The 25,437-nt window shown below is 39.1% G+C and overlaps 1 protein-coding gene across 1 annotated transcript in view; it reads left to right on the top strand.

Moving 5' to 3' along the window:
• Positions 1-9,138: 9,138 nt before the first annotated feature.
• The window catches only part of MBTPS2 (membrane bound transcription factor peptidase, site 2), a 41,997-nt gene continuing 25,698 nt past the window's right edge, over positions 9,139-25,437 (top strand). The window contains exons 1-5 of the mRNA XM_005484356.4: positions 9,139-9,394; positions 14,281-14,429; positions 16,765-16,903; positions 20,706-20,809; positions 23,231-23,358. Coding sequence (XP_005484413.2) covers positions 9,320-9,394; positions 14,281-14,429; positions 16,765-16,903; positions 20,706-20,809; positions 23,231-23,358 — 595 coding nt within the window. The 5' untranslated portion in view covers positions 9,139-9,319. The remainder of the gene's footprint in view (positions 9,395-14,280; positions 14,430-16,764; positions 16,904-20,705; positions 20,810-23,230; positions 23,359-25,437) is intronic.

Here is a 25,437-nt window from a genome sequence, read left to right as displayed (position 1 = left end):
GGCTCACAAAGCTGTTCCTTGGCCAGAACAGAGCAGTCTACAGTCAGTTGAAGGCCCTGCCTTCCAGGTGGTTGAGACCACATTAAAACAAAGCCAGACTCAAGTGAGTGACTTTACATACCTCCTTCTGAAGGATCATATTTGCAACAAAAGTACCAGAAGGCAATGGAAGAGGCAATACATTTTTGTAACATGGTCCTGTACATTAACTTATTTCAATTTATATTACAATAGTAATATTACAAACTAGCTCTTGAATACACAGCTCTTTCTTCCATGTGTCATTAGTTAAGCAAAGGTAGGCCCATGTTTAAATTTTATAATCTCTTCATCTTGCAAATATGCCTAAGAAATATCAGCTCAACACTATTCCCTTCAACAAATTTTCATAGCAGTGACAAATAATTTAGTAGTCTTAGTGAACTGTAAACAAGAAAAGAGTCTTGTCACCTACCTAACACCCTGTAACTATCACTACATCTGAACTATATTAAATTGTGAGGATAAAAGGAGTAAACTTAAATCTTGTCACTAATATCAGAAAATGCAGATCTTAGTAGATTTTTAAGGGAAAAATAGTCACTCAGCATTATTTTGCAGCATATCATTGCCTTTGAATACCCTCTGGATGCACAACCCCATGACTTGCAGAGTCATCTGGTAAATGCATGCAGCAGATGAATTAGCAAGTAAATAAGGAGGCATATGTGCATTTCACATGATGGATTCAGTGTCTGGCAAGTTAGGGCCCTGTACATTGACACACATGGCATAAAATTATTATGTCTTGTATATAGAAATCCAAAAGATATAGTAGAAATGCATTTATTTGAAGTGTAAAATCCCAATATAGTTAAAAATAGACTGTTGTGGCATTGCTAGAAGCTTGTCTAATTAATATGCTTCCTGGCACAACTTACTAGTTTTGAAAGTGAAGTTGATGGTTAACAGAAATGTGTATGTGTCTTACTTCTCCACTGAGATATTTCACTGCATAATGTCAGAACTGTTTTTTAAAGCTGTCACTACTTAATACATTTACGTAAATGTTTTGCTTTTTGAGAAACCTCATGAGCATAGATAAAACTTCCTGAGCATGCCAAAAGAACTTATTTTTCTATTGTAGTCCACAATGTTTCAGTGTAATGCAAACAGTGTAATACAGTTGAAAATGCAAGTCCATACATAAGAAGTCCCAACCTCAGCTCACTTGAAATAAGACTTCTTCAAAGTAAAAAGTTAAAAAATACATTTCTGGAGTTTTGCTTCAAATTACAGGTCTTTAGAAATGCAAAACTTTGCTTCTCTGTCTTAATCTTAGCTCCATAAATTACAGTTTATTATCAGGGAAGAATAGTGGGCCCATGATATTATGTATTTGGCCAATTAATTCCTATCTTTACCTTCATTTGAATTTTTTATGAAGAATACGCAAACTAAAGTTGCTGTGTAACTAGTATAACTATTCTCCTCAGTCAACACACCAAAATTACTGGTCAAGATGTAAAAATAAGAAACCTGCTATGAGACAGATTAATCAGAGGACTTATGCAGAGGATCCTGAAAAAACACCCAGATTCACCAACCATTTTTGTAAGTCATTCAGGTTTTATTTCTATTTTTCGGCTCTTTCCCCTTAGTAAAGATGCATCCATGTAATAATGACTTTGCACATAGACTTGATGGAAGGCAAGAGACTTAGCAATGGTACCCAGTCACATCTGGTCAGACAGAACTACAGAAATTTAAAATATGTGGAGCTATCAATTTTGCCAGGCATCACAAACAATTCCTATGCTTGATTTTAACAGAAAGCAACTTTGAATCATAGATTGCAGAAAGAGTATCAAACCTCAGTGATTTTGTCAGAAAAAATATTGTTTGAGGAACTATCATCTACTGGTTGTATATGTCATCCTATTTTGCCCAATCTCTATTTCTTAATATCAAGAAAAAAAAATCAAGCACTTGCTCTTGAGTTTCTACTTGTACAGTTATGCCAACAACAATAACAGCAATTTATTTAAATAATGAATGACATAAAATAGCATGCAAAAATGTTTGCTGTTATCTAGTAGGCAAGAATTCAATATAAAACATATCTAAATTAGCTGATTTTGTTTCTGTGGCATTCCTGGGCTACTAAATATTAATTCAACTCTTGCACACTCTCTTTCTTTTCCACAGAAAAGCATGATGATTATTATCACAGACTGTTCCATAGAGAAATAATTAGTCTTGTATTAAGGAGATGGTCTCATTAAAGGCTCACAGTGACCTTGTTCTGAATTCCAGAGTTACAGCATCATTAATAGTGTTGTTAGCATCATCTACCAAATTGTATTAAGTTCTGAAAACTGCCTTATGAATACAACCCATACCAATTCTAGAACATCATAACTTTGACCACTATTAACCAAAAGCCATATTCTCTGTTGCTTGGTATTGTGTAAAATTTCTAGTTATCCAAATGTTTTCAGTAACCAAAAGATGATGATGATGATAATGATGATGATGATGATGTACAAGCAACAAATTTGTTTCCACTTTTCTTCTGGTAAATTTTAACCAGTATATCTGGCAAGGCTGGTAACATAAGAAAGAGCAAGGCTAATGGCAGATTTTGAATATGAAATTTAAATTACATGCTGATTTTTGTAAACATCCTGTCTACTGTAATGATTCAGAATTATTTGGAAAAGAAACCAAAAACATGACACTGCCACCTTAAGATACTGTTCTCAGCAAGCATTTTGACAAAACAGGAACTGACTAAATCACTGTGAGACTTTCAACAGAGAGATTACTAATTGTTTTCACAAATCAGGATAATTCAAGTAAGCATCTACTATCTTTCTCAATCCCATCACACACGTATTTGATGATGCTCATCCCCATCAGCTGATCATATCAGCTGTGCACTATTAGATCTTTATCTCAGATTAAGACCTTACCTGACTGCAGCAGGGAATTTTGCTGTTGACTCAGTACAGAGATATATATGAGAATTAGGTACAGATGTACCAGAGGACTTAGGAACTCAGCACCACAGAAAGTGCCTTATTTATCTGTTGTGATATAGCATGACAAAAAACTGCAGCTATGGTCTCTCTGTGAGCGCAATCATCTGCAGTCCAACAATGAGAACAGTGACTAAATTCTCCTGATTTCTCATCTGAATGGCATATCGAGAGGAAAGAAATACATGTCTGAGACATTAAAAATCTGTCTGGTAGAAAGATGCACCCAGAACAAGATGAGGAAATGGGCTGGAGGAAACAGAATTTCAAGGACTGTATAAATAAATTCATGCCTTTAGATAAAAAGTTACCAAACTCAAGTACAACTGCACCAACCTGCTGAATTAGATTAATTTATCAGTTGCTATCTTTGGTTTGTACCTGTTGGACAGAAAATAAAAGGTTAAAATAGTTAAATCGTGGGTGTGAAGATTTTAAGTGTTTGAATCAATATCAGGACACTAAGCTTAGTTCTCAAGAGTCATAAGGAAAAAATCCTTACCTTGTCACACTTCTAATGTTGTGAGAAACTAGAGCATTAAGAATGATTGCTTTCCATGGTGAAGATATGAATAAATCTACTAGTCATACCAATCTATGAAGTAGTCAAACATGATCTCTATTTATTTGTAACCTTTATTTTATTGAATCAAATCTGCTACAGAAACATTTTTCAATTATCTGACCTCCTGCCATACAAATACTGCATGTTCAAAGAGAAATTGCCAAAAGAATTCAGTGTTGGCACAAGAAGACAAATCCTCCAGCTGTTCCACTGGGCAATGATGTTTTCCAATACAATATCAAATCTCTAGAATCAAAAAGTGTTTCTCTTATGAAATTGCACAAAGCATTTTATAAAATCTTCACATCTTACTTTACACCCATGTGAATTAGAGTTGTGGACAGGCAGTATCTTCTATAAAAATAGCCTAGAAAAAGAAACTATGCTGTTCCACTCCATCTCCTGTGGCTGCACAACACAGCTCTTTAAAGTACAGTTCAATTCTCAAGATCTGGAGCTAAAAGTGATGCTTGAAAATAATTTGTCTTGGAAATTACTTTTGAGAACCGCAGGCTGCTCTGCGTTCCTGTGCCCACCAGCTACTGGTGAGGTACTGACGATACTCTGACTAGAGTCTCCATGAAGATGTTCCCTGTTTTATTGCAGCCAACTCTCAAACTATTTGTTTTCATTAGTAAGAAAGGAAATGCTCTTAGCTTAGGCTCCTAACACAAAGGGGTCTGTGTAAGGCAAACCCACAGTTTTGTCATGGAGAGTTCACAGGTGCTCTGGCTGACAAGGGGCAGAGTGGATTTGTAGTACTGGGACACCAGTTAAAATTAGTTTATCCACTGTGTGCAGTGCTATGTAATCACAAAGCTGCTCCCCTCTGTCCTTGAGGTAGAAGAAAGCCAGTGCTGGTTTAACTGAGTGCTGTGCTGCATGATGAAGCAATTCAGGAGCTGCTTCAGCCATCAGTGAACAGTTCTGGGGATATCCTCAATGATCCATCCTGTGCAAGACATTCCTATTGTTCAGAACAGCCAAGTAGCACATATGCACAGATTAATCCAGACGGGATGGGGCCCTGAGCAACCTGGCACAGGGGGAGGTGTGCCTGCCTATGGTGGGGGACTAGAACTAGATGGTTTTAAGGCCCCTCCCAACCCAATCTATGCTTCTAAAAATGTTACAGGCTTTAACAGTCTATGAAATTATGAACTACAGACTACTTTGTCTTAAACTCTTACCTCACGTTGAATTGCTAATGCTAAGGTCATTTCTTTCCCTTTCCCTTTCCCTTTCCCTTTCCCTTTCCCTTTCCCTTTCCCTTTCCCTTTCCCTTTCCTTCCCGAGGGTTTAAGGCTTCCCTACAGGTTTTGAGGTTCAAAGTTGATAGGTCTAATGCTATCAGGTGCATTTATTTCAGGTTACAGTAGGCATGAAATAATACCTGTTGGACAGAAACTATTCAATTTATTTTGCATTCTGCAGTAGAATAGCGGATTGTGTCCATAGGAACTTCGCAGGTACTTTAAAGCAAAAAAAATCCCTCAAACCTTGAAACAATTTTTTTATATTATGCCCTTTTGTGATCTCCTTCTTCACTGACTAAGCCCTTTATTTCCTGTAATTTAGGTAAACTCACTTTCATGGATAGACCTTTAAAGCTGTAAAGGGCTCCCAACATAAGAGCTAACGCTGAACAGCTGTTCTCCAGGAGATTTTCCTCATGTATAACTTCTAAATTTTTACAGAGGATGCAAGCATGACTATAATCTAAAAATGGGTAGCATAAGCCTGAAACTAGTATTTTTATGGAACTGTATTCTAGAATAATATTCAAGCTACATCTCTCAAGTTCCTCCCTTTCCTTTGCTTTTCTTTGATACTTATTTCTCCTTGGAATGCAACACCTTTGGAGGACCCTCTCTTAGATGTAATTCCAGCTGAGATTTGCCTAACAGAGTAAATACAGAGGGGTAAATGCTGCAAACTCACAGCAGATAAGAAAAACCTATCATTTGTTTTGCCATAGATCAACACTGTGAGACAACTGGTGAAAAGGCATGTACAACTATTATTTTTTGCATCATAACCTAGTAAAGGCATATTTCTAGAACACTTGTGCTTTACCTATGTTTTCATGTGAATAGTGATTTAAGAACAAATTTCATTTATTTTAAGAATCAAAATCACACCTTCCCAAAAATACCAAGTATTTTTGGTAACAAGGTTAAATACTGCAAACAAATTCTGAACCTTAACAGAGTATTTTGACCTAATTTCTATTTAAATAAAGCAAGACTGTTTTATACTGTAATTGGAACATAAAAAACATCCAAACCAATAAAATAGTGTAACATCCTGCTATTATCTGTTTTAAACAAAGATGATATTTTTTATTTTCTTGTTTGGATTTCAGTTTAAAATATCACACATATCACCTATCTCCATAATTCCCACTACCTGAGTTTCTCCCTATCTTGAGATTTGTTTATACAATAATATTAGTAAGGTAATGAAACCAATTTTCCTCCATACTTTCACAACCAATGCTACACATTTCTGTATGTCTCCTCCTGTGTCTCAGAGTTCTTCTTTATTCTGACTCTTTATTTCCTCCAGAAGCAATCTCCTAACCTGCAGAAGTGCTAAATGGACCATCTATTTCATCTTTTCCCACGGATTTCTTCTTTCATGCATTCTAGTCTGTACTTTAAATTCTCAGGTAGGCCTGGAGGCTCATTCTGGAAACATTCCTGCACTCTGTGAAAGCACCCCTTCACTTTGAGTTACAGAGGCACATAAACACTTGCAGAATCACATTTTGTCCCAGCAGTCCTTTCCTGTCCTTAGCTCATCTCTACGCACAACTATCTACAGAAGAAGACTACTCAGAATATATCTAATATCCCATTTTCTTTCCCTGAGGCTCAAACACTTATCCAATCAACTCATGTTCTGATTGTAGTATCTTCAAACTAGTAAAATTCACAACCTCTCCTTGACAAAATCAACATTTTAGCTGATTTTAGGTCTGAGCTTCTGATGAACTGCAATTGGCTACAATTTCCCTGAAGCCCTGAAAACCCCTCTAACTTAAGTTTTTGATAGTGCTGTTCAGGCTAGTTTTACTTTTCATTATGCAACATGTCTTCTATGGTAATATCTGAATAATCACATATCTAATTCAATAACAGATCAAAGTTGAAGATATTAATTATTAGACATATTGTTAATTAATCTCAAGATAAATGTATTTACCATGTCTAGAAAAAGATGCCTATGATATTAAATCACTAATTGAACTTGAATATCTTAATTACTGTATTATTAACAGATTCTATTTGGTATTTACTTGATAAATTATATTTAATCAGTAGTGTTGTTTATGAGATAATTTTTGTTCCTGTCTAAGCTTTATGCATGAACTTAGATACTCTTGTGTGATGACTGGTGTTTAACCTTTTCCAACATTCTTTGATAAGGTTCAGCCATGCCCTGAGGAGGTCCAGCCCTGCCCTCCCCTGAGCTGTGACTGCTGACACTGTGTCAGCTGAAGGGCTCTGGACAGCGTGGGGACACTGTGCACTCCCATGGTGACTGCAGGGCACTCTGCTTTGGCCCCGGCTTCCGCTCCATTCCAGCTCTAAGCACAACCAAGCAGGGGGAGAACGTGTACCAGAGTCTGTGCTACCTCCTGAACCATTCTTAAGTGGGAATCATTAATCCTGAATACCTTTGCTTTAAAATGCAACCACTCTGTGTAACACAGTCCACAACAATTTAACTCCATGGGAACAAGGATAAACTTTGCCACTCTGCCTTGGGCAAAACACCTGCTCAAGTTACCCAGGTCAGAACTGGGGCTGGCAGCTCACTCAGAACTCATGGAACTGTTCATCCATCTTCTGCATTTTCGAAAATTCTTATTTTTGTTTTCTTGAGATAAACTTTCCAGCAGAAAAATACAGACTGTGTATTTTATTTTCATTCCTTTTTTAGTTGCACTTCCAATTTCCATAAAAACTTAATAAAATTCAAGTCTGTATTTTTATGGTACACTAACTGAATGTAGAAGCAAAAATATAATAATGTTACAAAACCTGGTCACCAACTGGTTTATTTAAACATGTCCATTTTATTTTGCTTTATTTCAGTGAGGATATGACACTAGGAAAATACTTGTGTTCACAACTGTTTGAATACAATTCCACTCAATTGCTTCTGAAGACCACCACTGGTTTGCAGTCTTTATATTTATATTAAATTCATGTTGGTCTATGGAACAACTTGAGTTTTCAACCAATAAGGTGTAGAATAAACCATATTTACATAATCTCTCAATGATTTGATAAAATTGTAAGACTGGGGACCAATGCAGAAAAAAATCATTATCAGATCTCAATATGCTGTTACTGTCTGTAAGTCCTTTTAGATGTTGGGGACATCCCAAAGTCATCGATGTCAGTGCATAAACTCAAATTCAGCTGCATGCAGGGCTGGATACACTTCCTGTAATTCTTCAGCTTTTATGTCCAAATGAAGTTCTTTCCAACCTTCTCAAAAGGCATCAGTCAACATGGACAGCTTCCATCAAAAAGTAGGGTTGTTAGAATGATGGAAAATCTAAACATAAGGGGCAGGTAAGCCCCGAGCTGAGATGAAAGACAAAGGAATTGAGCAAACAGAACAAGTGAAAGCCAGCATGCACTACTGGCATCAGCTCCTGCTCTGTGCCCACAAATGCCAACACTGAGAGGCTGCCCAGGGCTGTTTTCTCTCACTTGCTGTGGAAGTCAAACGCTGTAAATAACAAACACCTCCTCTTCCTTTGCTTAGTTTTTTAATGTAATGCCACACGGTATGGAATATCGGTTTGTTTAATGTGGGTCAGCTGTCCCAGTAGTATCCTCTCCCAGGATCTTGCCCACTGACAGGGACAATGTCGCAGGGACAGTGCTGATGCCGTGCACACCCCGGAGTGTCACCAACACCTCCGCAGGCACCGATACAAAGCCGTGAGGGAAAACGGAGCTCCGTGTCAGCTCCGTGTCAGTCTGACCCACACAGGCACACGGCCCGAGAAATGGCACTGACCGCGGCCTGCGAAGGAAACTCGGGGCCCAGGAAGCATCTGCTTAAAAGCCGTGCTCCCAGGCAGCCGCACAGAACGATTCTGTTGTGCATCGAGGCCGGTGCTAAATTTCTGACAGAACGCCAGCGGTTAAAGGGAACCCCGTTACTCTCTCGTTACTGAAGCGTTTCCACAATGCGCTTTCATCTTGCCACCACGAAAGACTTTTATTCTCCCGCGCAATCTCCTGATCGCTGCCAGGGGAGTCTCTCAGAAGAACCCTCTGGAGCAGGCAGGTAAGGGAAATTTAACCAGATGAGGGGGAACGGCCGTCAGCGCCTCGGCGCCCTCAGCCCACGAGGAGGGGGAAACGCCACGACGGCCTCAACCCCGGCCCCGCCCCTCAGCCCCGCGGCGCCCTCAGGCAGTCCCGACCCCGCCGCTCAGCCTCGGCCCCGCCCCTCAGCCCCGGCCCCGCCTCCCAGCCCCGCGGCGCCCTCAGCTCCGGCCCCGCCTCTCAGCCCCACTGCGCACGCGCGCCGCCCTAATGCCCCGAGGGCTGCCCTGCGCCCCGGCCTGTGACGTCATGCCGCCACCTGCCCTCGCACTACGCGCCACCCGGAAGCGTCCGCTCGGGCAGCAGAGCCGGTGGGAGAAAGGTTCCGGGCCGGTTGGGTTCCGGGGCTGCCGCGCTGAGGCGCGGCGCGGCCCGCGATGATCCCGGTGCCGGTGGTGGTGACCGTGCTGGGCGGCTGGTGCGCCGTGTACCTGGCGGACACGCTGCTCAAGGTGAGGGCCGAGGGCGCAGAGCCGGACGGGGCCAGGAGGAGGCGGCGGCAGCCCCGTTCCCCCTGCGCCGGGCGGCCCCGGGCCCCGCTGCCAAGCCCGGGCTGGCGGAGCGGCCGCGGCCGGGCCGGGCCTGCTGCTTCCCGCGGGCTCTGAGGCGATCCCGGAGCCCCTCCCGCCCCGCGGGCCCGCCAGTCCCTGCTCCGCTTCCCCCGGGGCTGCGCTCCGAACGCCGCCCGGGACAGTGCACGGGCTCCGGTCTGTGCTAAAGGACCGGAGCCGCGGAAAGTTGGGGAAAACAGCATTTAATAGATTGCTTAAGCGGCTCCGTGGCAGCTTAACGTGGTGTCTGGAGTTTATTATTAACTAAACCTAACATACAGTCTTGTAAGTCTGCGGAATGTGCCTTATAATGATGATTTTCCTAAAAAAATGTAAAAAGCAATGCGTATTTGTTTCTTTTGAATGTCTTTAGTTTTACTGGAGAAAATTTGAGACAGAACTCTATACAAATACTTTTTTAAAAGAAATAAACTTTTCTGCTTGGAGAGTGTTAGGAGACTCATTCTTTTCCTCCTAATACAGGGGGGAATTTTTGAAAAGAAAATACACCAAGACGTCATTTGTTACATCTGGGATGCATCTGTGCATTGCTCAAGTTTCATTAAGTGGTGTGGCATTGTTTTGGGTTTTTGGGTTTTTTTTACAGATTCAGAGGTGTGATTTCTAAGACATGACCAAAATTGCAAAAAATGCATACAAAGTAGGCTGTGTGCTGGTTAAATATGAGGGAAAATGAAATGAGAGGTTTGATCTGTAATTCTTAATTTTACAGTCCAGGGGCTGCATCTTTTTCTGCCAAGGCAGATAAAGCTCAGTGATATGAAAGTACAAAATGTGCATTTTGTCACTCCTGTAAAATATAGGAAGAAATACAAGAAAATTCAGGTGCTTAGAAAACTTGGAAAAGTGTCTCCCCCTGCAGCTAATTGGAGCGCAAATGTAGCTCTGTTAGTGATGAAAGCTGATAACTGCAAAATATAGTCTGTACAATAATGGCAATAACAAATACAGTCATTTACCTGAAGACTTCTCAAATTTTCTTGCAGCAAGTCTATGTTAAGTATTAAAAAAAACCAAAACAAAACAGCATTGTTTTGAAACACATGAGGTTAGCCAGGTACCAGAAGAAGGTGCTCTGACTGAAGGTCAGCCAGGAGGCTGCTGCTTCTCTTTTGGCAGCAGATTTGTGTCTGATGGAGACTCCTGGGCTGTGAAGCAAGAACTGAGCTCAGGTACCAGACCTGTTGTGCCATGGTGCTGAGACCATTTGCATCTCTGAGACTCTGAAGATCTCTTTCTGCATTAGACCATAAAATCATTCTCTTTTGTAAATAAGGAGAGCCACTGCATTTCTTGCAGCAGCAAGGGAAGGAAAAAAAAAACCCTGCACGGAATTGTATTAATGCCTGATTTATGTTGATAAAGAAGGGGGGAGGGGGATGCCTAGAATTCTATAGCAAGCCTGAGAATCCAGGAGTTAAATTTTAATTCTGATCTTTTAACTAAAAGTTGACCAAGGTTATTAATCCTCAGGAATTATGTGGGAGATATTGGTTTCAGTGAACTTACTGGTAGATTTCCTGTTGTACTTCTCAGTTGTAGGTTTCTCTGTGAGTACCACAGCTGAAATAGAATTTGGATTAAATAACCAGATTTATATCATTAGAAAGCTCAGGTTGCTTGTTTTTCTGCTGGTTCTGTAAATCTCCACCACAGTCACAACCCAAGGCTGCCAGCAACCACAGCAACGTTGTACTGTTTAATTAATTGTACTGTTTGAATCTCAAATCACTTTCAGTGTAATTACACCAAGAGAATGTACAGAGCATGAGTGAAAAATAACATGGGAGCACTTTTCCATGTGTGATCCTGTTGATATTTTTGGCAAGAGAAGGATGTGTGCTGTAACTTGCAGTTAATGTTTATTCTGTAAACCTGTTCTATGTGCAATATTTTTTTGCTCAGTTTGTTCCATTACTGGTTTTGTTCAGATTTTAAATATTTTATTTTGGCATTCTCACTGCTGGACTACAGTATAGAAAGTGTAACTGTATAAATATATTTTTGTATAAGTATATACTTTTGGTATAAGTATAAATGTATTTTTGCCCAGATAAATGAACATTTTATAAGAGTGCTATAATTAAAAGATTTGTGTCAAGAAACTAAAGCTATGCCAAATCAAGCTGGAATTTTGGATGCTTAGTCCCCCTTGTTGCTCCTCGTTGTACCACTTTTGTACCAACATTTTCATTGAAGCTTGGATTCTGTAAGAGGGACTCACTCAGACCCCTGAATTCCTTCTCCCCAGCATCCTAAGTCATCACATTTCATCCTGCCTGAAGGATCAGGAGCAAGTGAAGTGAAGGAGGTTGTCCCTCCTTCTGCTGTGGGAAATAAAGGATGCATTAGAGACGTTCAGTCAAGGTTGGTTCTCATTTTTGAAGGTCAGGAAGCTGAAATGATTCAGAGCTCCTGAGCAGATTCTGCCAGCAGAGAAGGATGTTAAGGACTCCTGCTTGCTGGCAGGTTCCTGTGGAGCTCCTGGAGTGTTTAGCAGTGTCCAGCATTTTAAAGGCTGCATGAATAAATGGGGCTGCTTTTATAGTAAAACTGATCTAACAGAGATCTCTCAGATCTCAAAGAAGCAGGGCCAAGGCTTGTGTGAAGCAGCTTGAAATGAAACAAGGGCATGAGGGTGTGTGTTTAATATGGTGATCCCACTGGCATCAGGACAGAAGGAGCAAAAATTTGCAAAGAGCTTTTTAACTTATTTTGCAAAAGTTTACAGCCGTTTAGTGATTATGAATAACATTTACACAACTTGTGAGGAAAATACAAAAGGAAAAATTTTTGGTACCTTTCTTTTCCACATTTGACAGCTGTATGGTCAGTGATTCCATATTCCTCATGGAAAACTTTATACTTATTGTCTTGCTAGGACAGTGGACCTGTGATGTTGTTGGGATGAATTTGTGGCAGTTCTAGGGAAAAAAGTGGGGTTTGCATGAGATAGAAGAAACACATTTTCAAGTGTCAAATCAGTGTATCTGATTAGCTGTATTAGAATAATGTTTTAGGGTTGTTTTGAGAGTTTTTTGACTGTGTGAATGAATAGGACTTTTTTTTTTTTAAATTCACAGAAGACAGTTTTTCACATCAGGGATTCTTAGTGATACATGTATTTTTGTTCTTAATTATCTGCTAGATTATGTGAGGAGGTCTTTTTCTATGTTTCCTTGGCTTATGTATCACTAATTGTGTACAAGGCCTATCATCTTTGTGATCTCCTCTGTTAAAATTAGCAAAAGCTGATGTGATTGTGAGCACTAAACTTAATGGTGCCATAGGGAGTGAGTGGTGTTGATGGGAGTGCATTACAGTGAAAATTTCTGTTGGTGACCTCAGCTGACAGAACGAAAATGTGGCTGAAATCAGTAGGGTGAAGAAGAAGGAAATGATACAGAAATATATAGGCAGAAAGGATAAATGGTGTAATAGGTGGTATGTGAACAATGGCTCAAGTAAATGGGTCTCACAGCTGAGGAAATTTGTTATTTGAAATAAACTTTCAGTGTTCAAGATTTAATTAATATGACAAAATGAGAAAATCTGACAAAATGAGAAGTGTGCAGTATGAGATCCTCAACCCCCAGCACCACTGTGGTGCAAGGCAGGAGGAATGTGAGGAATTGGCAAGTTCTAAATTTGTTCAAAGGACCACAGACAAGAGCTAGAAACTTGTGGAGTTCCTTGTCAGGGAGAGAAGGGAGCCTGTTGTGAACTACACACTTGGATGTCTTCAGTAGGTGCTGCTGCTTGTGGGGATCCTTGGGAACAGTGCTCCAGTTCAGACAGCTCCAAAGACTTGTCTGGATTTTTTCAGAGACACTCCTGCCTTGGGAGCTGCCCAGTGTCAGAATGCTCAAAGCTCATCTGTGCTTTTCCTGAGCTCTGAGTTCCTCCTGTGTCGTTCCTTCATCTGGGTTTCTGACACAAGCTTCCATGAAGCAAGTGACTAAAGCCTATTGAGGATGCAAGCACCATAAAGTAAAGTTAGCAGTTGCAAAACCCATGTCTATTGGTCTATAATTCAAGATAATGTTGCAGATAGGTATTCATAGGTCACATCTATAGGTCACATCTCTCATCAAGAGAAATCTTTGGAACTGCTAGAAGTACCTTGAAATGCTGGGAAGTTACCATAGTGAAACTGCTATTGCAATACAGGTTGATAATTTTAAATTTCTTGTGGTTTTTTGTCAGCCTGAGCAGATATTCCAGACCCTCTTTAGGCATCGTATTTGTGTTTGAAAAATACTCTCTTTTTGTCCTTACTAGCAGGTATCTGCAATAGTGAGCCATATCTCATCTGTATGAGAAAGTTTTTTTCAGCTGGAGACAAAGAAGCATTTTTCATTATTGTAGTTTTTAAAATGTTTATTGGAATATAATTGCATGTTGAAAGACTACCATCAACAGTCTCGAGCCTTCTAACCAGAAAGTAAAACTACTGAAAGGGATTTAACACTAGGAAAGGTGATGCAAGACCGTGTTTGCCAGATAACTCTGGATACCCAGCCTCTCTCACAGACCTACAGTTGTTGGAAATAACATCAAAACAGTGACATAACTTTTATGACATTACATGTGATTTTCACATTACAAGTCACACCTACCTATATGTCAATATGTAAGTAAGGTGTAGGACATCTACTTGAAATTATATATCTGTTTTTATACAAACAGATCACATTTACTGCTTGGTCACATTACAAAATCTTCCTGGAATGTTTTGGTCAAGCTGCTGTTCTGTTGTTTTGCAGTCCTCCAACTCTCTGAAGGCGTCCTACGAGGACTGGCTGCTGACGTACGGCCTGAGCGTCTCTCCCTTCCACCTGCGCTGGCAAACCGCGCTCTTCAACCGCCAGTTCTACAGCTGGGGCAGATGGAAACCCAAATTCCTCTACTTATGGTACCAGTTCTGCCTCCTTTCTCTGCTGTCAGAGTCAACAGTCGAACCACGTTGGTGCCTTTCAGCATTAGAAGGGCAGTTGGTAGACATGGATATTTTAATAGACTAATGATTAAATCAATTGGCGTGGTTGCTCTAGTTGTACTGTGCCAGTATAAGTATTTAACCTCTTCTAAAAAATACATAAATGTAATACAAGTTGCATATTGAGCTCTATAAAACTAGAAATCCTTAAACTATTTTTATGTGTGGTTTGAAGTATGCATAGTTTTGAAGAGTACAGCTATTACATGCAATACTGCATACAGAAGTAGGTCTGAAAGCTCAGATCCTAGATCATTCCCAAAGCTGTAGACTTAGCTCTCCCAATCACTACAGTTTACAAAGTATTCAGAGCCAGCTCTGTACCTGTAGTTAATAATTGCCCAGACATTCAGCAATGATACCTGCTCAGGAGCTCCTTGCTTACCTTCTGTCTTTTATCTGCCCACATCTTTCCATGCAAAGGTTGCAGAGTCCTGGGAATGGGTAGATAGTAGGGTGGTTGTCGGAATCCCGGCTATTTAGATAGCCTGGAAAGGCCCGGGGTGGCCTTGGGGCAGCCCACACTTCAAGGGCGAGAAGAGGCTTCAAATCTTTTCTCGGTCTTGGTGTTTATTAATTGTTTATCTAAAAGATTTTCTCTCGGCCCGACAGAGGTCTGCTCAGCAGCCAGCCATGAGCACACTCCCCTCCCCTCCGGGCGGTCACCTATCTTTATACTCAAAGTTACGTATACAATATTTATCATTTTTCCCCAATACCTTTCACCCTTATTAACCAGTGCACTTTTAGTAATAACCAATCCTAAAGTGCCACCATCACCACAGAAGATGGAGGAGAAGAAGAAGAAGAAGAAGGACAGGACACGCCCCAATTCCTCCATCGTACTTCTCTAAACCCCCTGTACAGAAATCCTAAACCCTGTGTTTCACTCTCTAATTAACTTATCCTTTCACCATTCACCCCGGTGAAACCCTCCTATCCTCATACAGGTGTCGTCTCCTGTGTAGGATCAAAGTCCAGCCACCAGACACTTCTGGCAACGTTCCAGGACTCCCGAGCCCCCCAAGGGCGGTCTCGGTGACTCGGCACCTCAGTCCTGAGGTGCTGAGATCCCACAGGTGGTCTAATATGGGTGCTCCTGGACTGGTTTAGAAAACTACTCTTCAATTGCCTCCATAGCATTACTTTGTATCTGAAAATATAAAATGAGTAAGGTTTGAATTTCTTTCATTTCCTGTATTGCTACCCTCAGTGAGAGAGTAATAAAAGAGAGGTCTACTTCAAATTGGTTTCTCTAGTATGTAATGATTTTGTAATAATCAGTCTGAAATAGCTCTATATCAATTACAGTTTTTAATGTGTATAATTTATTACAGTATAATGTTTCCACTAGTCTCTTTAATTAACATTACAAGTACATGTTGCTTAAAATAAATCTACTAATTCCCAGTGAGCTTCATTAAGGCTGATAAGAGAACAGTTGAGCGTTATGAGAGGAGGAAGGATTGGTAGTGAGGTGTATGTGCTGGATTTACATCATGGAAGTTTTTTTTAGTTAGAAAAAAGAGTTATCATGTCCTTCAGCCATAGGACAGTGTAAAATAAGAATAATAATATTAATGCTGAATAAAAATTTGTCACTAAGTGGAGTGACATGAATTGAAATTATTTTCAAAATTGATTTTAATGAAAAATTGGTGAGAAGAACAATGTAGCTTAAGAAATTGGTGTTAATGTTGTCTTGCAGTTGTACTCTTTAGTTGTTTTTTAAAAAAGATTCAGTCTCATTTCTTGTTCTTTAGCCCATTTTATTGTTTGTAAGAATGCTGCAAAATGTACAAAAGAAGCTTACATGTATAAGTACATAAGCTGCCCCATAATTTGATCTAGGTCTCTAAATATGTGATGCTGTTGTGCAACATGGCCAATTATGCATTGTTAGTTAAATTTCTATATTCTTATAAACTTATGTATTCATAGCTACAGACAAGTTACATGTGTTGGGTAACAGAATAAAAGTATTTGAAAGTTGATCAGGATATAGTTTGGATGTAGAACATTTATTAAACAAGGAGAACATAAGTTATAAGTGTTATTAGTATATATAATTGTTGTTAGTTTCCTTTAGCATTTTTCTACTGGATTGTTGATGAATTGTGGTGGCATCAGGTAAGTTTTGCCCTGTGGTTTGTGCAGTAACTTGTGCTGTACAGAGGAGATTTGCATAGCCAGAGATGACACCCTTTTTCTCTTGGCTGTGCATTGCTGAACTTTTTGCTTCTCTGTGTAGGTTCAGTGTAGGAATGGTGTTTGGAATAGTTGCCATGTTTGGCTCTGTTATTCTGCTTGGGAAGACCCTGCTGCAAACACTGACCCAGATGCTCACTGAGGCTCCAAAAGCCCAAAATGATCGAATGCTGCAGGTTGTGGTGAGTATTCCCTCCTCAGGTCTTTGTTTGAGAAATGTGTATAGATCTAAAGCAGCTTCTTAATGGGGTACAGGATGCCAAAATATTCCTATGCAAGAATAACCCAACTCCTGATGTTCATCTGCATGAAAATGTGCTGGTTTTTTACCAGCCTTAAAAATGGGAGAGGAGGTATAGAAAAAGGGAAAATGAAGGCAAACATGTGGAAGAGTTTATGTTAAAAATCCTCAGGAGTGGGAACTGGATAATCATTTTGAAAAGCCCTAAATTATAGTACTAAGAATAAAATTATAGTACTAAGCATATAAAACTGAGTTAAGAACTCGTTTCCTGTAAGCTGTGCAGTAGGCTCTGGTGACCTTACAGTTTGCAGAGCTCATACATAATTGACAAGAGGAGACAAGTTCTGTTTCTTTTAATACAATAGAAAACAACAGGAAAGGAAAAGGAAAGAAAGGCAAAAAACTTTGTGTGATAGTAGAGCAAAAATCATTAGTGAGGAAGTATTTTTTGATTCTTCAAGGACTTGTGACTTAATTGACTATGTGAAATTTCAAGTGCTAATTCTGGCAGTATCAAAGTCCAATGATATATTTGATTGTTCTGTGCATTTCTGGTGCTGGACAATATATTGTGTGGTTTTAGAATGGAATGTATTTCACAGGATAGGGGGGGTTACAAATACTGTCTTTTTAATCTTTTTGCAAGGCAGTAATGGAAGAACTGACATTGCCTTGCTACAATTTTAACCTGGAAGGATTTCTAGTCACCTTTTTATACCAGGAATGCAATGTGGCCAAAATGTATGGTCATTTTCCTGAAATTCAGAAAGTGTTATGGGATTGCTCTGCCTTCTGCTACATGGCTTAGAGCAGAGGTGCCCAGCCATGTTACTCTGTTTCAGTACTCAGCCATTCAGGTGACCAGATGTTGAGAATTGTGTGCAGATACAATAGACCTTCCTGTAAGCACTAAACTGACTGCATGCAGCTAGGCTGGCATGAGTGCAGGAAGCCTGATTTAGCATGTGCCAGAAACATATTGCCTTTGGATGGGACTGTTTCACACAAAAAAGCAGAGTGAATATACAGAGTTCAGTGTGTGTTGGAAAAAGCAGGCAGTGAGACCTGAGGGGGAACCACTGTCACTGCCACTGCTGCCCCTGTCCAGAGCCTGCTCCTGAATTACCTCCAGGGGCAGACAGGAGTGGGCAGTCTGTGCATCTGGGAGGGCATGAGCTGAACATGAGACAGAACATTTTGTAATTTACATTCCAACAGGATCTGTCCTAACTTTTCTGGAGTTCCTTTCCATCTTCATTTTCTGAGGTCATTTTATGGATCCATCCACTTTTGTGACACCAGAGTAAAGTGGTCATTGACAATATATTGCTCTTTGGAGAAAATAACACAGACACAACCAAAGTAAAGATGAGCCTTTGGAATTAATCTGGTGTGAACTGGAACACACCAGTGAAGGTACAAATGTAGGATAATGTTCACAATTTCAATGTGGACTTGTTTCCTCAGTGACTGCCTCCTGGTAATATCATTGCATTCAAACCAAGGATTGACTGGCTCTGAAAACAGTTTAATAGATAGGGATAAAGTAATGTCATGTGTGGGGATAAGGTTACTTCTCCTAAGCTGAGTTGTGGTTCTCTTCCTTTCTTACCTCATTTTTTCAGTTTTGAATGGTCACAGTTGTATAATTCTGCCTTTAGCAAGTTTCAGAATTCTTTTTAAGGGGAATGTGCTAGTGTAAATTGACTCCAAAAAGAGATTTATGTGGTTGTAAAGAGGTGAAGAATGACTTAGGAGGACCTTCCCATTAAAATTGTTTACTTGTATTTGACTGCCTGGAAGAGAGCAAATTAGTTTTAAAAAAACCCAACAAAATCCCACTTTTTCTTTTTAAACTTAATTTTAGCCTGTGGCATAAAGCTATTTAGCCTTACCCTCTGGGTCTGCAGAGAAGGAGAAACAGTTGTACTTATATTTTATTAAGATTTTTATATACTTCCTCTTTTGTTCAGTCATGTACTTGATGTAAAATACCTGTCTATAGGTAACTGGGCTGTTTGTCTTCAGCTGCCCCCTCCTGTGTTGGTTGCCTACTGACAAAAGTAGGAGAGAGGCAGATTAGTTACAAGCAAAGGATCTTCTTATACTAAAGGCATTTCCAGAAGGCCATAAAATACAAGACAGCATGCTTTTTAACAAAATCCTGCTATTGATTGCAGAGCCCTTCATGAGAGGTAACTTCTGTTTTAGGTGAATCTTAAAATAGTTCATTGACGTAAAGTCTGAAAGCATCTGGTGCTGTGTTCTAGCAGGCTGCAGTCATGGTGGAATGGAGATGGCAGCTCTTGCTGCTGCCATCTGTCCTCCCACTGCAGAGAGAGGCAACGCCACTGAAGTGATGCATTAGTGCCACCAGCTGATGCTGTAATGCAAGCAGTGATGTTTCAGAAATGAAGTGTGGCTGTCTTTCATACTGTGAGTACCACAGCTGAGCCAGTTAAGGTGAATTCCTTGGTCACCATCACACTGGACAGAATTTGTGAGGTGATTAACATTAATGAATCCTTTTGAAGGATTTAATTCAGCTAGATAGTCTCAACCAACTCTTGTAGAATTCTGCTACATGGGTAGGTAAATGCATATAAGTGAAGAATGTGCAGAACTGAGCAAAGGTAGAATCCAACCTACCTAGTTGGGTGTGCAGCCTTTTGTTTTCCATGATGCTGGGTTTTACAGAGTTCTATAGACAGGCCAGGACTTTTTGCCCACAGCACCTCTTTTGTGAGGCTGGATTGCAATTCATGTTGTGTTCACATCAATTGTTAGTGAGCATACTGGAGTGCAGCCTGCCGTGGATAGAAAAAGCTGTAGATCTGACAGGAGGAATGTCCCAGAGCAATCCCACTGCAGCCCAGCAGCTGAGGGTGATGCAGCTGAGCAGGATGAAGGTCCATCAGGAGGAAGGAGGGGATGGTTCCTCATGCTTTCATTAGTGACCACTTTGAAGCCTGTCTGGAAGCAGTTGGTGTCTCATGACAAGCACAGTGAAGGACCTGGGAGTGGTGGGAATCCACAGCAATGGGAAGAATATGAGAGGCCTGCATATTATGTCTTAGGTAAATTAAAAATCATTTCAAGGTGGGTTTTTTTTAAGGTTAAATTGCCATATGTAGACTAGTAAAGCCTGAAGAATAGATGAATTTTTTTTTTTTTTGACACTGTAAACTGAAATAATTTTGTGATTTCTATAGGAAGAGAGAAGGAAGAGACTGACTGTTCAGCTGTCAACTCATTTTTTAATTTTTCATGTTCATACTTTTTGGAGTGCCTTACAATTTTTATTATTTTCTTTTGAAAGGTGGATCTTTTCTGTAGCTACGTGAGTGGTGGCAGGAAATTGTAAACTAATGCTCACAGTGCCAAGGCTCTTTCATTCGAATGGAAGTCTGTGTACATTTTTATAAACTTGTCAAGCTTAATATAGAGTAGGATTTGTTTGGTCAGAGCTGTGGGGAATATATAGGGCAGAAGAGGGCTTTTTGTGCCTGGAGAGCTTTTTCATGTTCCACAAAAGAATATATATTTCATATACTTTAAAATACACTGAATAAGTTGGTAAAAGAGGTGCAAACTGATCGTGCTGCATTGAGAACAGCCCCTGGTCTGCAATGGACATGAAGAAGTGAGTGAGAGCAGCAAATTTAGGAGCAGAATGATTTGTCTTTGTACCTCTTGTTTTCCTCCTGTGTTTTGTTTTGTTGTCATGCCCACATCAACAGGTGCCTGGTGTCAATTTGCCCATCAGCCAGCTGACCTATTTCTTCTCTGCAATCCTCATCAGCGGTGTCATACATGAAGTCGGCCATGGGGTGGCAGCTATTCGGTAATTTCTGTTTTGCTTTTCTGCTACTCTGACAACAAAGCCAACTATTCCAGAGCAGTTACCTAGCCATGAATGTTGTTAGCTCTGCTTTGTTTTATCTAGAGAGTCTGTTTAGTCTGTAATTCATAGCTTCCTTAGATTTGAAGTCTGTAATTCACAGCTTCCTTAGATTTGAAGTTTGTAAGGGTGTACAAATTAAGGATAGAGTTTTAATGCAGTATCTATTATACAGATCATGAGAAGGGACTTCTGCTTTGCAAATATAGCATCAGGTTTAAAACAGTTTTTTTTAAGTGGCCCAGTTTTTTACACAGCAATTTAATTTCTGTGCTTGTGGCACTGGAACTCCTACTATTGCACAATGATACTTTAAAATAGATTTTTAATTGATTTGTTTAAACATAGCTCATGAAATATGATATGAACAGATTGAAGCAATAACTTGGTCAAATGTGATTTGTCCCTGTTAACCTCAATGATTTATTAGCTTTGATCAAAAATTATATTTTTAATGTCCTTAACTATGATGATTACTTCACCAAAATTATTTGACAGGTTAGTCACTACTGTTAAATGCCACTTTAGCACAAAAAAAGTTAAGCAGTGATTGCTGGACTGATGATCAGGGGTCCTCCACATTTCTCTTGGGCAGTATCATTCTCTCTTCTTTGAGCATAAAGCTCTAAGTTGTTTCTCTGATTTTTCTAAGTGTAGGGAGTCATGAGTGCATTTTAACCCATATGCTACCTCTTTTGTTCTCACTCAGAGGGGTGGTTTGAGAACCTCTGTTTCATATGCTCTGCTTGTCTTTCAGCTTTCTTCCCTCAAACATTCATAGGGAATTTTCTGTGGAGGATGAACCTTTTGCTTATCCCATCACAGGAAGAAGCAACAAAATTTTCTTTCTAGTACATGTTGCTGGCAGACTGCAGAGAAGCTAGGAGTTACTACAGAGCTCTTTTTATGCAGAAAGGAAGAATAATTCTTGTATCTTAATGGTGTGATATCTTTATTCAAGGTCTAGAGCAAAGGCTTTGAATATTCAATTTTGGATTATATTTTCATCAAAAAATTATTTTCCAGTATTTCCAAAGGAGAAATTAGTTGGTCCAATGTACATTGGCAGCTAGTGTTGCTGCTGCTGTTTTCTGCTTGACTTTTTTATTCTCCTTCTAGCACAGGTTGGGTCTATAGTGCTGTTACTGTCAATTCTCAGGGTTTCAACTTCACTAAAAAGCTGTGCTGTGGGCAAATTTTACTGTTCTGGCAAGTCACTTAGCTTTCCTGAAATCTAATACACTTTTGCCAACTTCAGTTCCAGAAAGCATTAGCTGTGAACTGTAAGAGCTTAAATATTTGAGCTTTAGTTTAGTCAAGGCTCATACCAAACAATCTTTTTCTTCCTCCCTGTGTGTTTTCTACCCAAGTCATGAATTCCTGAACAGGCATTAAACTGCCTATTATTAATTGGTAGCATGTCATGAGTTAACTCCACAGTATTAGTGTGAGAATTAATTTTGAATAGTTTTGTATAATTGTCTTCTTTTGGTGTATATACACATTAAATAGATAAATGTAAATAAGGAAAAGGTTAGACCCAGTATATTGTCAAAGTAAAGATAGGGGACTAGCTGATCTGGGCCTGGTTTGTCTTGGAACATGATTTTGCCATGCCTCTCTTAAGTCCCTTGTACAATTTCTAGCTTAAAAAAACCTTAATGTGTTTGTTAAAAAAAAATCCATTTAAAAGTAATTGCAAAACCCTTGGGAAAAATATTATCTGTGTAATAGTGTCAGCTACTAATGTATTTAAATAGAATAATGGAATGTTAAGGTTTGGAAGGGCATTAGCATTTGTCCTTCTAACCTCTTGACTCGTTTTCATTTTTTCAGATGATATTTCACTCCTTTTGTTAGTTTACAATGTACTCTAAGGTCCATTTATGAGAAACAGAGGAATTAAAAATTCCAGATCTGTGGAAGTATTTCATTAAATGGAAAGCAATTGATTCTTGCAAGTATTTTTACATAGATGAGTTTGAAACTGCTTACAACAGGCTGCCATTTTTTTACTTAAAAGAACTATTACCCTAAATGTTTAAATATATGTTAACATTGAAGTTAGGTAGGTTTTTAAAAAGTATTTTATGTGTTACTGTTACCAGGAGACAGAAAAGAAGTTGAACTTGCCCTTTATGTTTTTACCAAACTTAAAAATTTATACTGCTTAGAAGTGGCAACTACAGCAGAAAACATCCTTTAATTATCTTTCAATTACTGATAGTATAAAAAATAAATTAGTTTTATAATTAAAATTTAGTCATTCTTGTTGTCAAAAACTGTGTGCTTTGTAGAATCTCTTAGTTTTTCTTTTGTTTGGTTGCGGTTACACCACTTCACTTTTCTTTCCTTCTTTTTAAGAGAGCAAGTACGATTTAATGGATTTGGAATTTTTATTTTCATTGTCTATCCTGGAGCCTTTGTTGACCTCTTCACAACTCACTTGCAGTTGATATCTCCTGTTCAGCAGTTAAGGATATTTTGTGCAGGTAATACTTTGTGGTTTTTTTATTAAATCTTTGCTTAGCACCATTCCAAGGCATCATTGTGAATCTTTGATTGAGTATTTAAGGTTTAGAATGAATAAGTACCAAAGCTTCTCTTTACCTAATGGTGATCCTCCTGTTCTGGACCTGTGTTGGCATTTGATCATTACTGCCCTCATTGAGCTTTCTGGGCTAGAGATGTCACTTTCTAGGATCTTAAATGAGTGCAAATTTCCTGTCTTGAAGAACTTTATTCTATTCTAGATCCAATTCAGAATAGTTGTGCATAAGAAATTCCAGTTGTGTGGTTGGGGAAAAACTGATTTCTGATGTTCCTCTCATTAGAAAGAGCTCTTGCATTAGGTGCAGAAGTTCCTCTGTCTTTTTTGTTTGTTGTTTGTTTGGGACTTTTTCTGCACATTGTATGGCCTAAATAGCAAAACCTTGGAGCACACAAGCTGGGAAGTACTGAGCCAGAATGGTGCTATGAGAAAAACGACTTCCTGTCAACACAGGTCAACATCCTTGAACAATTCATTACTGTTTTCTGCATTAGGAACAATCTATTTTTCAAAAGTGTTGTGATTTTCACTGACCTGTGAATTGTGTTATTGTACAGGTCACTGTGTTTTGATGTTGCCATCAGGAGGAAATAAAGGTTAAAACACAAACATCCTAAGAGGGTCATAGCTTATGGCTCCAGATAACCTCCAGATGTTTTTGAATTGATGTTTTCTGAAGTCTCTGGCCACTGTTGAGTAGAGCCTCATTGCTGTGAAAAGTCAAACTCAGACTGTTCTGCCTGAACCACTTGTCTGATTATTTCTGGAGACAAGGTGGCTCCCAAAGAACTGAAATAGAGATAGAAAAGTTACCATCTTGGTTCAGTTCTTGATACTGGTGTTTTTTCTGTTGCAGGCTTGCAGCCAGCCTGTTGTAATATTTAGTAAATTTGTTTCTTGTATATTGTATATAAAACATCATACAGAGGGTGGACATACAGCAGGCTTTAGCATGCATGTTTTCAGGCTTTCATAAATCAAGTAAATAATTGCAAATACTAGATAAGTAAATATATCTGTATTCCAAATACCCAAATTAAAAAAAAAATCATTCACATACAATAGGCTAACTTTTAGGAAGCCCTGTTTCTCAAATGAATCTGTTTCCATTTCCATCTACTGGGAACAGAACTGAAAGAAAAGGCATACTAAATTTCAAAATGGTTTGCTTACATAGATTCCTAAGACATTATCTAGAAAAATAGAATTCTCAGCTGTAATAGAAAATAATTGCTAGCATGTTTTGATGACAAGCAAACACCTGTAATAATTTCTCATGTTTCTTAGGAAACCTGAGATAGGGGAATACAAGGCAGGAGCAAACATATTGCAAGACTGGTCAGCATGAATGGCTTGCTTTCAGTTAGGTATAACAAAGAAATGCATTTTTTCACAGTTTTTGTTAGATATGCTTCAGAACTAGGGTGTTTGATAATGATAAAATGCAATATTCAGTAAACAACCAATTTCTTTTATTTGTCAGAACAGTTGAATGAACCTATTCCTGGTGTTTAGAAATTTGAATTTAGGGAGATATGCTCATATTTTTGTGTAGCAGCTAAGTAACAGAGCTAGACTAGAGGCCAATACCTAATATTCTTTTTGTAGTCCACCTATAGTCTGGAGATTAAAAAATATATTTTTTGTACAGCAGATGGCATCATATGTTCAAGAATAGGAAATGAGTGTTCTTGTAAGACTTGTGATATTTATAGCATAATTCCATGCCTGCTAGATAGATGAAAAGGGATTCTGTGCAGCACCTTCTTGTAATTAGTCCAAATATTTGTATTACTTTCGGAGATAATTTTTAATACATTTCATCTTGTCTTTAACAGGAGTTAAATGTTTTTGGTTTTCTTTTTTTAATTAAATAATAGTATATTATTTTAGGGTGTTTTAGGGTTGTGTAAAGTGTCTCTTCTCAGATGTAAGGAATTAGGTGTCCAAGGATGAGGCTGTTTTAGCAAGATGAAGTTGAGGGTAGACTGAGCAGTATGCCTCTACAGGTATTCTGATT

This window comes from Zonotrichia albicollis, chromosome 2, assembly GCF_047830755.1.
Source record: "Zonotrichia albicollis isolate bZonAlb1 chromosome 2, bZonAlb1.hap1, whole genome shotgun sequence".
NCBI classification, from domain to species: Eukaryota; Metazoa; Chordata; class Aves; order Passeriformes; family Passerellidae; genus Zonotrichia; species Zonotrichia albicollis.
The sequence above is the reverse complement of the archived record's forward strand: the minus strand, read 5'-3'. Positions and strand labels throughout refer to the sequence as shown.